The following is an 18549-nucleotide window of genomic DNA, read 5'->3' on the forward strand; positions in this document are numbered from 1 at the left end:
ATAGGTCAGTGACTCATCATTTTAACTCACTTCCTTCCACTAAAAATCAATGAGCTCCTGAAACAGTATTATCCTGGATGATTGGTGTTTCAACATCTCACTTACAGGGAAAGTAGACCCCAGAGATCCCATTCAATGCTGGGTCACCACAGACTTATTCTCTTGATAGGAAGCAACCACCTCCTAGGAAGAGGACACCTTTCCACCAAGCAGGTTTTGTGGCTGTTGGGCAGATCTATGTCTGTCTTCTCTTGCAGTGAAGTGGGAATATCGTACTGCACTACCTAACAAACCCATCCAGCCATAGCACAGTCCAAACCACCTCCATTCTCTTGCTTACTTGACTGCATAAATGAGTTTTCCTACTCCCCCACCTATATACAAATTGTTATTCTCCACTCTACTTCAAGTTTCTGTGCATGAAAAATAGAGGTAAATATATAAAAAAAATCTCCTCAAAAAGAGTTCTGCCCCTCTACTCACATAACATTCCCCAAAACACCATCAGCAACACCCTCCTCTCTCAGCACAGATCAAAGTATTTGTGGTTTATGATAGGACTATTTCACCTCCAACTCACAAGCCTGACTAACTCACCATGAAAAACTGTTTAAAGGTTTAATAGCTTGCTGGTGGCTAACCAATCCAGATGGTTAGCAGCAGGCTGAGGAGGTGACAGGACTCACACACCAACTGTCACATCAGCTGAGAGTGGTGGTTCATTGCAGGAAATCTGCCAGGCTCCAGCAGGAAACTCTGAACAAGGAAAGTGGTGGGTGGGGAAGAAGGAGGATTTGTAGTGGGGCACAGTGTCCAGAAATGAGTTTTCAAGGCTGGGGGGTGGTCACAACTCTAGGGTGTTTTCCTGGCTTTCACTTACTTGGTGTTGAGGTTCAACAGGTGAAATGCTAACTACCCCGCTGCACAGGGGCACAGCTAGTAATGATAACACACCTACTTCAGGGCTATAAAAAGCTTCTAGAGCAAATTCACCCTACAGTTAGACTGACATTAAAAAACTCAGCACATGTTTATATACAGAAGAAATTCCTCAACTGTTTTAAAACACTGCAGAGGTGGCCATCACCACCTGCCCCTGTAGCACACAGGCTCCTTTGTCAGTGATCTTCCCCTACACCCTGCTGAAAAGATCCCCCACTTCTACGCAGGGGCTTTGACAGCACACCCATCATGCCAAGACCCACACACAAGGGATCTCCCTGCAGTGTAATTCAACGCTGCTCCCCCTGCACACCGCTGAATGGCACCTCCAGCCTATAGCCAGCTGTGTAAGAGCTGGATTTCTCTAAGAACTCATGGCTGCAGAGAGAGATAATGGTGAAACAAGCCCCTTACCCCACACTCCTCCAGCTCCCATCTCCACCACTGCAATGAAACCAGGTACCAATGTTGCAGCTTGCAATTAAACATCATGGCATGATTTTGTGGGAGAGAAGCAGCACAGAAAAATGGCACCCCAAGGACTTCAAGCTCACTAGATAAGTCAGTGAGGGGTGGTCAGGAATCAGCATCCCCATGCCCTGCCGGGAAGCCCCCAGAGAGGAACAGCTGCTTCAAGCAACAGTCAGGGAAGCAGGTGGGTGGCAGAGGACAGTGCTCCCTGGTCAAAAGCCGCACTTAATTATTCAGAGGCAGAAACTGGATGGCATTCATTGCAGCATTGTCTGTCACCGAATTACTCCCAGGCAGTATGTGACCCCTGGCAAGGGGCAGCCCCAAAGTGCAGGGGTAGTGCCAGCTGCCAGAGCAGTGCAGGGTTCACCACAGAGCAAGCCTGGCTCTGAGCTGGAGGCACATGGCTGCTGCCCAGCCTGTCCCTAGGTGAGGACGTGTTACAGCCGGCAAGCCTCACCTTACAGCAAGCCCTGGAGAAACCAAGCATCACAGCCTGGTTTGCAAGTTTTTTGCTTTCTGATCCCCAGCTCACTTACTAACAAGCCCCTGTGTAAGCACAGTGACAGTGAAGGAATTATATTAAAGTAAGGCAAGATATGCCAAAAAGCCAATTACAATGACTATTTCAAAACAAAACAAAAAAAACAACCCAGAAGCCATCCCTACACATGGCCAAACACCCTTGGCAGGGAGTAGGGGGGAGAAAAAACAGAATAAATACAATTAAACAAGCAAGACAGCTCAGCTTTCTGTTACATTTGAAATGCAGTCTCCAGAGGCTGAGGAAGCAGCATGACTGACTAGGGTGAATTCTGAAATTCCTCAAAGGCAGGTTGCCTAAATGTGCAGCCAGACCCAGGCTGACAGAAATGCTGCTAACAGCACCTAATTTGCTAGAGGATTATCACTTGATGTAATGGATGCAAACTAGATTAGATAGCTGGTAAACTCACAAAACAGATCATTACTGTAGAGAGAAATTTTTACCCACTTAAACAGAACTTTCTTCTGCTCAGCTGTGTGCTGCAATAGATTTGCAACCCTGTGCTAGAAGGACATTTTCTACCACATTTTGGTCAGTTTTCCAAGTATTTAGCACAGTTAGCATAATTCTGATTATGAAGATGTTAAGCAGAGGACAGCCATGAAGTTACACTCAATAACTGCACTTTCATATCTGTTTTGATCTGAGCATCAAAACATTTTAAAGTGTCATTGTTACCCATGTTCTGCAGATGTGAAGACTGGGGTATGCAAAGGTTTGCAGACTGGTTTTCCAAGTGGCACAGAACTCCTCAGTTCCATTAATTTCAACTGACAAATTTCCCCACCACTCTGAGAAATTAAACGATGATTTTATTTTGTTCAAAGCCCTACTCTCAGACAGGAACAGAGCTAGGCACAGGACCAAAAGGCCTGTGGCTTAAACCCCAGTATTAACAGGCTAATTAATAAGTGCCAGCCACACTGGAATTGCTGTAGTTACCGCTGGACTACAACCTGATCTGCTGGGGAACACAGCAGCTATTTAACGCAACCAGGTGCTACTGCACATGGTTTGGATGGGATGTAAAGGAGGATGCAAAGTCTGTGAAACATGCTGGAGCAGCAAGATATGACTAGTAAGTTGAAGCACGCTCACGGCATCAACATCTCATCTAAACATATGCTGTAGAGAGTTTGAAGCATGCCTGAACTCTACTTCTGTTTAAAATCATCTAGAGGCAGCACACCAGCCCCCAGCCCCACATGGGGACAGAGCCCAAACACATTATGTGTGACTACCTTCCAACCCACCAAGAAGGACCCTCTACAACTTGTGCCTTTGAGTTAAAAATCAATTTAAGCTAGTTAGCAAAAAGCTGTTTGCAAATGTTATTAGAAAAAGGCAGGAATAGTTATTTCTTTCATCCTCATTCACTCTCCAGCAACTTGTATTGATTTAACTGTGCACTGCAGAGTTAAGCAACTCTCATCTTTCATCTCCTCCAGTGCTGCTAACAGTTCTGCCCTGCTCATTTGCTCACTTTTCCTGGGACTGAGCATTAGCTTTAATATTTGTTCCTCCACTCCCCATTCCCTCTTATTGGTCTAGAAAGACTTCCTTATTTAAGGAAAACAAACAAAAAATGCCATGTAGTTTAAAAGGCCTCAGCCATTGACAGGAATAAGGAGGCTAACGAACATTGACAGTATCCACAAGACCACATCATCTCTGGATACTGAGGTACAGAGAGGCAAGGAGCTGTATGACCCCACATATAAGGCATGCAGGTCAACTACATACCAGCTCTGAGCAGACGTGCAGATTAATGAAGTGTCACCAGCCATGTCCTTCACCAAGCACACAGAGTTGCTCTTCTCCTGGGACCTGGAGGGATGCATCCTGCAGGAACAGGACCTTGCAGCATGCTGGCCACAAGAGGTTTTTTCCCCCTAAGTCACTGAAGACAGACAGCCAGAGAGACTATGTATGTCCCCAGCTTGAAGGGGAAAACCAGAGACAGAAGAAGGGTGAAGAGATGATGCTCCTAAGTGGGAGGAAGACTGAGAGGCAGCACTGCTCCCTGGCTCACAGAGTTCTACCATCCCTTCAGTCACAAAAGGGAGGTTTATGAGGTTTGGGTTTTTTTTGTTGGTGGTGTTTTTTGGGGTTTTTTTTATGGACATGACTGCATGTACAATAAGGAGATTGACTACCTCCTATTCCAAGATGAAATTAAGCAAAAAAATCTAGAAACAAAATATTCATTCCCAACAGTGCCCTCTGTTCAGGATTAACACATAACCCTGAGACAAGCTGCTACGAATATTTACTAACTCATCCTCTCAGCTCTTTGCTAAGTTGGTCTCACTGTGACAGCCCCAGGGAATTTCCCCAGATTCCCAGTAGTCAAAAGCAATAGCTCTGGGCAAGATGATTTTAATGAGGGAGCCCCCACTCCTGGAGATATAATTTCCTGGAACACACATAGAAAAGACTGAATCTGCATCAGGAAAGCACATTGATACCAAGCAAGAAAAGAGCAACTTAGCATCACTAATTTCTGTAAAACTGTCACACTGCCTGACAGTTTCCCTTATTCTCTTATTTTTCTCCTTGTTTCTGTGCATCTCATTTGTTGCTAAAGCTTCAAGGGGATGCCAATGAATATTAACCCCCCACCCCTCTACAAGTCTATGCACTATTTCTGCAGTGACTGTTCTTGTCAAACTGGGACCAAAGGTAAGGCAGTGGCCCTCTGTGCCCAGACACCATAGGACCGCCTACACTTCCCCCAAGAACAGAAAGAAATGATTTTTTTTTTTAAATGGAAGACAGGCTAAAAAAATCCAGCAGCCAATCTTTGCTCCATCCCACAGGATCCAAGTGGGATCTCTCAAGCTTGATGTAATCCTTACCTCTAGTAGCGGCTCCCCTCTTGGCCTGTATGAGGCAATGCTCAAGTACAAGCCAGGACCTTTATTTCTCTGTGCAGATGAATGAAGCATCACCAAGATGACTAACAGCATCATATGTACAAGAAAAGGCGACAACACCTATAATCCGAATAAATACTCAGAATAGCATCTGACTTGGCAACAAAGTAGCAGCCAAGGTTAATATAACTGCTAAAATGAAAGCTCTGTATTGCCTTGTTCACAGTGGAAATAAAGTTAAGCAAAAAAGTGTGTTACTTCATAGGCAACTTGAAGAGCATAGAATTGAATATATTTTGCAGCCTCAGCAAGAAGTTTCTACTCAAGACACAGAAGTTTAGCTGGCAGGGTCACTGACACATCTATCTAAATACACAAATTAAGACACGGATCTAAGCGTATCTTCATGCACAGCGTTTCCTTGATCTCAGATAGCACATGGTAGCACCCTTCTCCTTAAATGTAGGGTGGTCTTGATGCAAGATACCTGAAGCTGTCAGATAAAAATGTTTGATTGAACTAATTTCCCAGTGGAAAGCAGTTCTCCCAATGCTATCAGTGGAATCAGCAAATTTTGTCGGAGCCAGAAAACAGTTATGGCTCAAAAACAAAAGCCAATAATTACTAGATGTCAAGTTTATCTAACATTAATGAGGGGGAAGTCAGTAACATGGAAATCACCATAATTGTAGAATTTATTTGTTTTGGTTCTCTTATTTGAATTCCTTCATCTTCCAAAGACAAAGAAAGGAGGAGAAAGAGAAAATAAAAAGGTAATTCATTCTCTTGACAAAATCAGAGGGCTGAAAAACCCCAATCCTACTTAAATTTTATATGGAAAGCTTCATTGCTTTTCCTCTCAATGGAAGGAGTCCATGGAAAGATCAAGTGTAACTGGACAAAATGCAGACCCTTCCAAGAGGGGATGTTTTATCCCAGTGTGTGGTTCACCCAGGCCAAGCACTGCAGAAGAGAAGCTACTATTTCCAACAAAAGCCATCAGCATGGGATTTATCTTCCAGATCAAACACTGCCCATGCTCTAATCCCAGTTAGACCAGTGTCAATCCACAGTAGCTACACTGGTTTCAGGAACACCAACAGACATTTACAAGGTGTAACTGCATTTGGGCCAAGACATGCATGCAAGAGTGGTGCCCATACACGTGGGGTCATCACCAGCATTCACTGGAGCAAGAGACACGTGGCTCCTCCAGGAAAACACACAGCAAGTTTTTTTACTTGCACTAGACATTACACAAACCTTTCAGGCATAGATCACTGCTCTGAACTTCAAGGGCTAGAACTGGCTTTTAAAAGAGTTTGCTCCATTTCTGTGACGCAGACCTCCAAAAATGCCCAATTCACTGTCTTAGGCTTATCTGCAAAGGGACAATTTCAACAGCACTATACTCTGATAATTATTCTACTATAGTTACACCTCTGTAAATTCACTTCTGTTTCAAAACAAGTGATTTTATTCTATTATAATGAAGTCAATTAACAAAATAGTAATTTTTATTCTAAAAAACAGGACACACATAGGGAGTTCTACAAAGTTTTAACCACAGAAAGATGACCTTGCATAGAGCCCATGCCCTGGTGAAGAGCCCTCTGTTAGCTATCCACCCAGCAAGTCTCTGGCTGTAGGTCTAACTAACCAGCTCCCCTGCACTTGCATCTACTTAGAAGATCCAACCAACAACAACAAAGTAGAGCAATTGTCTGCCTCAGACTTGCCACACACCTTGGTTTAACCTGAGCAATCTTCATCTCAGTGCAATGCAGAGCATCAGAAAACCTCTGGGTCAGCAGTTGCAATCACAGCTCAGGACTGGAGCAGTTTCAAATACCACGTCCGCTTCCTGGGAATTGCCCATGTGCTTTTCTACTACACTTGGCATGAGCCTGTAGCAACGCCAACAGGTTTGAAGAACAATAAGCATGGCCTGAATCCAGACAGATCTGGCAATTCTTCTGACTCTGAAATTCTCCTGGCTCCCACAATTCACAGTTTCCATCAAGGTCCTCAGCTTCCTGAAAGGTTCCCCACACACTTTCCAGCCTTGGCACCTCTAAAGGGAGAACATGCCAAACCACTGCAGCTGATGCATTTGCTCAGCACTGAGCATCACTCAATATTGCTGATATAAACTCCTTTGCAAGAAGCCCTACAGCATATAACAGCTAAAGCAAGAGAGAGCAGAACTGTAGCGTCCATAGAGTTTCATACAGCCAAATTCTGCTAACACAGGATCGCATTCAGGTTATAAAATCTAGCAGACCACTTCAAAAAAGCAAAATAATGATCAATCTCCATCTTTAGTCAAATTCTAATGAGGCTTTATTCTAATGAGGCTTTAGAGTCATTGTGTAAAAGTCTTGTGACTTCATCCCTAAGTTGTGCAAAACTCCTCAATCAGAGCTAAATTTTACAGTTACTACAGTACAGGATCAAAAGCAGCAGCCCAAACTCAGTGCAGCATGACAGCCAGCAAGAAGGGGAGCAGGCAAGCACAGCACTCAGGTGTGGCTATTACTCCCTCACTTGATAGGTGCCAAAACCATATCAACATATTAATGAACAAAAAAGACCACATCAAAGTCCAGCAGGAGTTGCTCTGGCTGTCCCATCAGTTTGATGGATGAACATTATCCCATAAGCATTACCACCACAGCCTTCAAGCAATCCTAATTCCTCACCACACTTCACTGGAGGGTCAGAACCTCTATTTTTACATTTTGTTTAAAAGCAGTGGCCTGTATAATGAGTATTACCAACAAACAGAAGCTCATAAATTCCTGAGCACTCTGTGTGCAAGTCCTCATCTCTGACAAAGCATGGATCCACTGTAAGAGTAACACATGCAGGAATATATTAATATGCTGCATTCAGCAGCCATAACAGCCCTTCAACCACAGAGCAGTTCAGTTGCACACTATTTAAGTGACAGCTATCCAGTTGAATTTCTTTACTGAAAATTAAGTGCCAGTAGAACAGATCATGTCATTGTAGGTTTGGACAAAAGGACTCTGTAAAGACAACATATTAAAACTGAACAGATTCAATCTGGCACTGAAAGATGGTCCCAAGACAACTTGATAAATACAAAAACCTTCTTTCTGAATTGTGTGAGCTGGCACAGACAGGACACAGGAACAACCACAAACCCACAGATGAAATACAAAGAGTAAATTTATTTTCATTACCTCACCAACCGGGGGATCCCCAAAGCAGCACCCAGGCAGGAATGCAGGCACCACACAGCTCAGTCCATGCTTGAGGATCACCAAACCTGCTGTCCTCACCTCTATATCAGGGATTCACACAAACATAGTTTACTGCTGTGCTTTGATCTTCCCCACAGCAGGGCAGGAACGTCAAGCATGTTCAGCAGGGTACCCAAGTCTATCACAGGGCCATGTTATCTAAACACAAATGTTCTACTTTTAAAGCACACAAGACTAAACAATGATTACTATGATATATGTGTTTTTCAACACCCCAACTGCAAGTCACTCAAGCATATTTACAGTCCTCCTCACCATTCTTCTGTTATTCCCCCCATTCCACCCCCTTGCTCAAGGGACCATTTCTGCAGGAGGTGTCTATTGGAACTTTTGGAATGTAGCACAGAGTAATTTAGAGGCACACAATAAGCACATATAGAAAGGAATAAGCATATCTCTACAGTAATGCTTTGAATCAGGTGTCCCATTCATCTGTCAGGGAATCAAACCACTCAGCCAGCCAGGCACCACCAGTAGATTGTTTCATTTGATGCATTAAGTCCTGGAGATGTTGAATGTCATTCTCTACACTGGCTAATTCATCAGTTATGTTGAAGCAACATATGCCTTCAAAAATTGACACGGTGTTTATGGTGTCAAAGGAGGAAATAGTCTACTGCCAATTGATTTTGAAATGTTCATTGGTGTACAGCTGTTACCTGCTCAGAAAAAGTAGCAATGAGAAGCACTAATATCAAAAATCACTTAGCATGGTATAGTTCTGTAACAGAGTTTCTGGGGTTGGCATGCCAATGAAATATGTTGTCAGATGATCTGCAGCTGTTAATCTTCTCTTGATACAAAAGGCAGACAAATGAGTCACAGTAGAAGCTAACCAAACCCAAGCATTTATATGTTGATCTTGCAGAAATGTATCCAGGGCATGTGCTTGTAGTACAAGACTACAAAGCATGACAAGACAACCTGTGATAGGGGAATGTCATCTCCTTCCAAGTAATACATATGCCTTTGCTCCAGCTCCCTCAGCTAATACTACTCTGGGTTTGATAACCTGATGTGGGGTAATTGCCCACACAGATACACAGACTAGAAAGGCACAGCTTGCACTTTTTTAGCTTGAACTTCAATTTGATATTGGGTTCATGACACCAATAGCACTGTTCCAGTACTATTTCCTCTAGACAAGGCACAAGTATTCAACAAAGATACCTGAAATAAAAGAACTCAAGAATCTGATGTCAATAGAGGATGTAAAATAAGAGCAGAAGTTGGGGTACATAACCCCTGAGAATACCATAACGTTCTTATATAAATCTTCACATCTAGACTAATACATCATGGTCCTGCTATGCAATCCATTGGTTTAAACATTTATATTCCCCCTCCCCATAAGAGTAACCATACCTGGTACCATAACTACAGGGAGAGGTGGGGTGACTTTATCCAATTCTCTAATCTACATTCTCCAAGTGCCATCTGGTTTTCAAACAGGCCAAATAGGATTATTAAAAGCAGTCATGGTTTCCTGTAATGATTCTCACTTGTTGAAGCACCTGAATGGTTTAAGTAATTTCCTCCTCCTCTACAACATGATATTGTTCTACAGTTACCACCTCAGTAGGCATAGGCATAACCAGATCCCTCTTTGGGAATCCATGCAAAATGATTATAGACCAAATAGCAAATCCCCTTTGTGAAGTTCCAAAGCAGAAACATCCATTTAAAGCTTCAACTGTTCATCCTGCCAACATATCAATATCCAAGATACATTCTTTAGTTGTGGCAATTAACACCATCATGGTAAATAGTAGGGCATTTCCTATTATTAAGGTAACCTTAGCTCTGAGAGCAGGGGTCAGATTTCCCCAATCCACAGATCTGTGATATGGCTTCTTTATTATTAATATTACTATATAATAGAGTAAGCTTAGCTCCAGTATCCACCAGTGTTAATACATGTAATATCCCCCCCAGACCTCCACTCTATAGTTAAAGGAACATAGGGGCATCAGTCCTCCTCGTGGTAAAAGGCTACCATGGCAGCACTTCAGGGGGACCTGCCAAACCTTCATTTCTGCTGTTTTGGCATCTTCCAAGTAGTGTCTTGCCTTGAGGTGGCAGGCAGGTGGAGCTGGTGGTGGGGCCAGGGGCAGTCGGCTTTTTTGTCTAGGTGCTAACTTTTGCCAGTAGCAAGATGTTTCTGGTGTTGTAATCTCATTTATTTCTGATCATGGGACACCAGCTTGTAGAAGATCATTCCACATTTGTTTCCTTGTCACCTATGATATAAACTCCTCACAGTTTTGCCAGCTTTCCTTTATTCACCACCCACACAGATGATCTGGAAGTTACAGCCCTGATTTCCCTCAAGGTATTTGCTAGGGCTCCTACATTACCAGTAGCATTTGTGACTGCTGGTATGATCAAGGGTTTTAGTGAGGCAGGCACTCCTCAAAAGCTGCATTTTGATACTTCTCATTGCTGCTAGCCTGTCCAGATTGAATCCCATAATCAACACAAGCCATTGCTGTTGTCAAAGTGTTCCCAGGACAGTGGAGTAAGATAAGCAGTACAGCAAGCGGCGAAAGCAAGAAGCAGCCACTAATGAGCACTAGACTAGTATACAGTAAGGCAAGCACGCCCCATGGCAAGCACAGACGCCTACTGATTAACAGCTAAACAACAATAACAGCTATTAATTCAATCTATCACATTCCAATCAAATCTGTTATCTTGAACCCTTCATACCCCACATTGGGCACCATAAAGGACTGTCATGGTTTAACACCAGCTGGCAACTAAGCACCACACAGCCACTTGCTCACTCCCCCGTTTGTTAGCAATACACACTATCAATCATTCTACGGTATCGTGCAACCCATGGCACCACTCTGCTTGAGTAGTAATTACTTCTTGTGCAGTCACCTTCGCATCTTGTGAAGTCCTGACTTCCGCTTCCAATTCTCTCATTTTACTCCATAACGCAACAACTTCATGGTCAATAGCTCCAAGACTGGTAACTAATAACCATCCCAATCTCACCATTAACTTGCAAGAAGGATCCAATGCCACTTTCCATGGCAATCTGCACATAGACATTTCAGTTGTCTGGGGGTAACCACCACCCTGTCATCTATTTCCATCCATTCTTCTATTATTTTCCCACAATTAGTATTGAAAATTTACTGGTGTGGCCATGTGAGGTGCTGGATCTGTCCTAGGGTGAGGGGACTGAAGAGCTATTGGAGGAATGAGGTAGCTGATCTGCAAGAAAATCTATGATTACAAAAGCTTTGATGAAGACTCATTGGAAAGGCAATCATCAGCTGCTTCAGCCTTTGATGTTCTGGCACCTAAAAAGCCAGAAAATCCTTCAAACAGTGCAAGAAAGCCAGGATCAGCTAGTGGGCCTGAGGTTGGAAGTTCCTCTAAAGAAGGAAGAGCCAGAGCCATGGATGAGGATTTTATTAAGGCATTTACAGATGCTCCTACTGTACAGCTCTCATTCTGGTCAAGAACTTGAAGAAACATTGAACAAGATCAGGAAAGTTCTCAGATGACAAATATGATTGGAATTAATGAACTAATATGCTGAAGAATGTTTGGTCATATCTTGTTGCTGGAACTGATATGCTGTGCAGAGAAAGGGGGACCTTACACTTCATTGGATCATGTACGCACAAAGCTTCAGTACCTTCTGTTGGTACTGGAAATTCTAATGCAGATTCTAGAGGATGGAGTAGAACCAGAGCAGTATCGCAGCCTCAGCCAGGCAGTAGATCTGGGTCTCCTGGAAGAGTTTTGACCACAACCATACTTTCCACAATAAACACAGGAGTTCAGAGAGTGTTAGTGAATCCTGCCAACTACGCCAAGTGTGAGCTGGCACAGACAGGACACAGGAACAACCACAAACCCACAGATGAAATACAAGGAGTAAATTTATTTTCATTACCTCACCAACCGGGGGATCCCCAAAGCAGCACCCAGGCAGGAATGCAGGCACCACACAGCTCAGTCCATGCTTGAGGATCACCAAACCTGCTGTCCTCACCTCTATATCAGGGATTCACACAAACATAGTTTACTGCTGTGCTTTGATCTTCCCCACAGCAGGGCAGGAACGTCAAGCATGTTCAGCAGGGTACCCAAGTCTATCACAGGGCCATGTTATCTAAACACAAATGTTCTACTTTTAAAGCACACAAGACTGAACAATGATTACTATGATATATGTGTTTTTCGACACCCCAACTGCAAGTCACTCGAGCATGTTTAGAATCCTCTTTGCCATTCTTCCATTATTTTCCCCACATGAATGACTGAATTATTTCTGATACGGCGAGCAAACACCTAATTTTAAGCAGCAGAATAGTTCAACTGATTAAGTTATGCACACCACAGTTTGCAAGATCAAAATGTTTATGGGTAAGTGAACAAAAGACAATTTGCATTATTTTTAACAGTTACTCTATTTTAGTTATTCTACACATGACACGCGTGTAATCAAACATGGAACTCAATGAAAGATTTTCTAATTTTCTGTTCTCATGCAAACCCAGCAAATTTTCACCTTATTGGCTTGTTTTTCCTCTGATGTGTGTGACTAAGAATCCCAATTTCAGTCATAATCATAGTTTCACAACTATGGAGCAAAACATCCCAGTACACTGATCTGAGGACAGAATAAAAAGCTGATGTTTATAGCCCAGCTGTTATAAACCCCCTCAAGACAGACTGCTGTGATGTTTTTACCTTCCCATTATAAAAATTTAAATAGCTCTGCCAAAACCAGCCCCCTGCTAAATTTTCCCCAGGGTCCAACTCCTGCCAAATTGCACCTGCAGCAAGATAAAGCAGGCAGGAAAGAGATCTTGCAACGGGTTTTTACTTTGTTGCCCTCATCCTGCAAACCAGCCTGCACCATGGAGGATTTCCCTTTCCCCTCGCATCTCGGGACACCCCAGCCCATGGCTGCACAGCAGCAAAATGCCCCTATATGCTCCTACAGCTGTTTCCAAGGTAACCAGCACAGAGCCGTATACAAGGAAGCAAACAGCAGCAACACAATCCTGCAATATTGTCACTTTTTGGAGCAGATCTGAATTGCCCCTTTCACCCCCTCTTTTCCAGCTGCCCCATGATTCACGCAAGGGGTAGGTAACTCACTTTGCATTTTACAATCCCAATACATCAGTCTTTCTTAAGGTTTGGTGTTTGGTTTTGGGTTGTTTTTTTTTTTAAATAAGCATCATATTGAGTTCTAAGGCGAGAGTCAAGTTTTCTGGTTTTACTAAAGAAAAACCATCTGGGGGAGAAAGGGGAATTATATCAACAAGCTAAATTTACACTCAAACTCTGTATTCCCTCCCAGTAGAAGCAAAAATGTCTAAGGTTTAGCAAAGGGTGTCTGCCCGCTACTGTGACCCATGTTATACAAGTCATATGCATCTAGATAACACTTATTTTCATCAGTTAGGATAAAAGCATCTCCACTGCTCAGTCTGTACATACAGTTTATCCTTTCTAAGCATCCAGTTTCGATATCCACTCAGATGTGCCAAAATCCCTAGAGACTTTCCCACCTGCCCACATGCATTCATGCTTCCAAAGCAGAAATTAGCCTTTGCTTCTTTTGCTACTAAAGTCTGGGAACAGCAAGAACACAGTCCAAATTCTGCAGTACTCATATAGACAACAGCAGCACAAGGAAGAAAATCAGAATGGGAAAGAGTCTGTCATGGCCAACTAGTTCTCTCCACTGCTCCGAGAGAGAACCGGCTATCAGGGAGGTAAATCAGCATGAGATCTGGCCACACAGCTCTGTATACACGGCAGTGGACAGAACTGCCAGGCTGTACGCTCCAAGCTTTGCTCCCTGGTCTGAGACAACCTCACAGTTACACAGAGAGAAGCAAATGAACCCCCTGACTTAGGGCTAACAGGGCTGTTACCAATACAGGCTGAAGGAAACATTTTCCATCAAGGGTTTCCAAGCCGTTGACATAAATTATTTTTTCTGCATGAAACAGAATAAGGAGCAGCACATCCCACGTACAACCCTCTCATGGTGAGGAACAACAATACATTACAGAATGGAGCATTTCTGCCTGCTGGTCAGGAGTCACCCCCATCCCCCAAGGGATAAAAATTTTAAGGCAAAACATGCATAAGGAAAGTCATTGTGGGTGGCATTTTGAAGTGGCAGTCATACACAATTCATGTATATCTTGCATTTCCCTATGTGACTTACCATGGCTGACCTTTTGAATACTGACTGTGATTAATGAAGCTTCCAACCCAGCACTGAATGGCTGCAAATTGCAAGAGATGCTCATCACATTAATATTCAGTAACCAAAATACACCAGTCTTCTAATCACAAATGTGCTACTGCTGAATGTCAGGACATTTCCTTTGGAAACTTGAGTACTGCAATCCTCCAAAGAAGTTAACACACTGATGGGCCAGACCACACACGTCTGGGGGAGAAGCTCCCCAGCTTAGATATCTGAAACAAAACTACCACATCTGCAAAGCCATGTAGATGCCAACAAGGCAGACAAAGCTTGTTTTGAACAAGGAAAACCAAAAGTCAGTATTTCTTCACAGACTGGGTGGATGTGGGTTTGCAAAACTGAAATCCAAACTGAACCTTGGAGAGATTTCCTGGCAGTGTTACACATGACATGATGTGAAGCCTCCTCTAGCATCTAGTTAAGCCCTGTACCATACCTATTAACACTGCAGTGTTACAAAAACATTACCAGATACCTCCTCTGCTACCCCTGCAGAATTACATGCTGTAATACAACCATCAAACTAGTGGATTTGGGGAAAGAGGAAAGAAGCTCCCTGCGAACTCAGCACACTCTTTAGCAGGCATATACCTCCTCCTCTATGCAGCACAACAGCTTGAGCCTGAAAGATTTATACCACCAGATAAACCATTCTGTGATTAACTAAATGGTAACTTCCAAAGACCAACTACTCTTGAGACATCCATGGACATAAATGCAATGTCACTAGGGAACGTGCCCAATGTACTTGAAGGGATGCACACCAGTCACAGACTCACTGCAGTACTGGGACTGAAGTCAGAGGGAGGGAAGAAGAATAGGAAAGGCATTGCATAGACCCCCAGAGACAATGGGCAGTACATACACATGAAGTCACAGAGAAAGTAACCTGGCAAACATGCTAACCTAGTACAGCTGTACATCAAGAGCTTGCTACTGCAAATGTTTTATAGGGTCCCTAAAGCCATCCCTAGTCCAGCAGTGCAAGAACATCCCCGTCAGCTGCAGCAGGGCAGCGTTACAAAGCACTGCACCATAACAGGGCTGGATTCACACTGACAGGTCTATGTTGAACGGGAGATTGATTTACTCTTCTACGGGACAAGATTAACAGTTCCATCTCAGGTGGTTGGAGCCTGAGTGGACACCATGGTCCCAGAGAGGTCAGACATCAGAAATAGATTGTGTTCTCGCAAAGCGGTGAGAGTAAAGAAGCAACATCAGACTCAACAGCTTAATGACGCTGCCCTGACACCTTACAGCGCACTTAGCAGCACAATTTTTCTCTGTGCTTATTAACCAGCAGGACTAGAGAATTCCCTGATTTTTGCATTACTCATACCAAATGATGCAACAGTGCCACTTCAGATATTTGGTAAGTCTGCTTACTGGTGCACCATCTAGAGAGGCAGTCAGGGGAAGGGATGCAAAAGAAAAACCTGCCATCAACCACTTGCACCAAAGCAGCTGGTGTTAATAAGACACACATTCCTGCTTACTTCTGCCCATCCCAGATCAGATCCTCCACCTAAGTCTTGCAAGAGCACATGAGAACCACACTTCATTTCAGAGAGATAAACTTTCCCCACCACTCGCACCCCTGTTTATCTATAAACCCAGGAGCCGGAGTACAAGGTTTAAACCTCCCTTACACTGTGCCACCTTGTGGATGTCTCCTCCCGACTTTTATGAGCTGCAGGTCCAGCGTTTATTTAACACCACACTCTTGAGCATGTAAACAAAATAATTCACAGTCACTGTGAGCAACAGTAAACAGCACAATAGGAATCAGATTACCGCGACACGTCCGCTGTGCGATTCGCAAACCCTTTAATCCCCAGTTAGAGATGGGCACTAGGAAAAAATTATCAGTTGAAAACAGCAGCACTAGTAGCTTTAGAAAGTTAGAGCTCAGATGCTGTAAGCCCCTGTAAATATCCAGAAAGGACCGCGCAGCCACCTCTCGCTCAGGCTTGCCCCCACCACTTCAAGAAGGATTAAAAAAAAAAAAAAACAACCAAACAGCGGCCAGGCAAGCCCAGGGATAGAAGGACAGGTTTGCTGCAGCAAAGTTTACCGGCACGAAGAGCATCCCCCCCCCCAACCCCTCCATTCGCGGAGGTCCACGCCAGCAGAGGATTGCCCCCCTCCCAAGGAGACGCTCCCCCTCCAAAAACCAGAAAGAAAAGACAAGGTGGAGGATAAATCCCCCCGGCCGCGCTCACCATCCTCTTGCATCCGCTGCAGGCACAGGGCGAGGCTCTTCCTCCAGCCCGGCATCGCGGCAGGGGCAGCGCTGCCGCCCCCCGGGGCAGCGGCACGGCTCTAGGGGCCCGGGGGGGCCGGCAGGAGCGGCGCTGCCAAGCGCGGCCGGGCTCCCCGGCGCTTTATTGCCGGGCGGTGCATGCGGCGGCGGCGGGGCCGGGCGGGGGGAGCGGCGCTGCCCGCCCCCGCCTGCGCACAGCCCCGCGGGGAGCAGCGCCGGGCCCCCCCGCCCAGCCGCGCAGGTGCGCTCCCCGCCAGCCGCGGATGGTGAGAGCGGCTAGAAAAAATTACATATGTATGTTATATATTTTCCCTTGGTGGGGTCTGCTTAGGTAGTACGGGCCCCCGTCTGCGGTCAGTACCGGGGGCTGACCCGTACCGGCGTTTCTGCCGGTCCCAAATCACCAGCTGACGTTGAGCAAATACATCACAGGAAAGGTATGGAAAACAGCTATTCATATGCTACATTCCCTTTACAGCTTTAACCTGGTGCCTCTTCCCTTTAATGAGTGGCAGCTGTCTGGCAGTCCTAACACAGGTGTGCTCATCATGCCTGTATTTATGCTGAAGTTGGGTGCTCAGTAAATAAAGTTGCACAACAGTTGGGCTGATTTATTCTATCTCTTTCAGGACCACTTGCAAGCAGTCGAAGTGCAGGGGGGACTGAAAAGCATCTTTGTCATTTCTTAATATTCCAGAGGTTTCAGTGCTTTTACATGGACACAAAGGAGATGTTTATTGCATATGCCAGGGTATTCATGTTTTTAATTTCCTGGGGGCAACGTATCTCTGCAATGACGAGCAGGTTTTTTTTGTTCTTCATTAGGCCTTTTATTAGCTGGCTGGTAGGTCTCACTCTGCATCTCTGCCTCCCTTTGTGGGAGTGATAATATTATGTGCAACATCTGCTATAATCTAAAATATTATGGACCAAGGTCTCCTTAGGATGGCATGAGCTAACTCCAGTTTCAGAAGGCCAGCATCTGACACCACCTGGATTGGACAGGGCAGCTGTGATGCCAAAGGAATACATCCATCTAGATACATCCATACGAACTTAGCGTAATTTTCAGACCAACTCTTCTGTCCCCACCAGAATGAAAAGCAGTTGTCATAGGACAGCCAAGCAGCCTGCTAAGGGGCAGCAGCCTCCCCCGCCGTGCTCTGCCCACAGCTCACATCTGAGAAGTGTTTGCCATTTCGGGCACTGGCAGCCAGGTTTACAGGACAGCCGAGTGTGACATAGCATATGCCAAGCTGGGCAGCAGGAGGCTGGAAACCTCTCCATTGCCTGGTGAAAACTGAAGTGGATCAACCCAAAGGCACTTTGAAGAGTCTGCTTGAAACAATCTCCTGCAGCTCTGTGCATGTCCAGGGAGAAAAACAGTTTCTGCAGAAAGGGGCTGAAAGCAGAAACCTACCAAAGTCCATGACTTTGGGGGAGTCTGAAGGGATGAGAATTCTAACTGAGGTACTTGAATTAAATACCTATGGTTAAATTAGCTACATATTGTTTTATCTCCCCCTCACAGGTTCTTGAGGAGCAACATGGGAGCGGGGCTGGAGAGGATCTGCTTTGAAGTTACTATCAGTAGTGTGTTTTTCCAGTGAGTTAGGCTGGGATAATCATAACGCCATGAGAACAGCCCTCTTCATTATAAGCATAAGGGTTTGCAGTGCTGCAGAGGGCAGACAGTGGCATCCAGTGCCCTAGAACTGCATGAGAGGTTCCCATCACAGCAAAGAAGAGCTGTGCTGTACAGCCTGACCCCCTTCCATATTTCTAACCAGGAATTTACCCATCAGTTAAAAGGGCAGTGATTGGTGTGATGGCACCTGAAGGCTTATTCCACCCAGCTGGAGCAATCGCTTCTAACAGAGGACTATCAGCGGCAGAAG

General features: G+C 44.6%; 1 protein-coding gene across 1 annotated transcript in view; it reads right to left on the reverse strand.

Moving 5' to 3' along the window:
* GRIP2 (glutamate receptor interacting protein 2) overlaps window positions 1–16765 on the reverse strand; it is a 294138-nt gene extending 277373 nt beyond the window's left edge. Inside the window, exon 1 of the mRNA XM_075762147.1 lies at window positions 16611–16765. Coding sequence (XP_075618262.1) covers window positions 16611–16665 — 55 coding nt within the window. The 5' untranslated portion in view covers window positions 16666–16765. The remainder of the gene's footprint in view (window positions 1–16610) is intronic.
* Between the last annotated feature and the right edge of the window lie 1784 nt (window positions 16766–18549).

The sequence above is a fragment of the Balearica regulorum genome, chromosome 10 (genome assembly GCF_011004875.1).
Source record: "Balearica regulorum gibbericeps isolate bBalReg1 chromosome 10, bBalReg1.pri, whole genome shotgun sequence".
NCBI lineage: Eukaryota > Metazoa > Chordata > Aves > Gruiformes > Gruidae > Balearica > Balearica regulorum.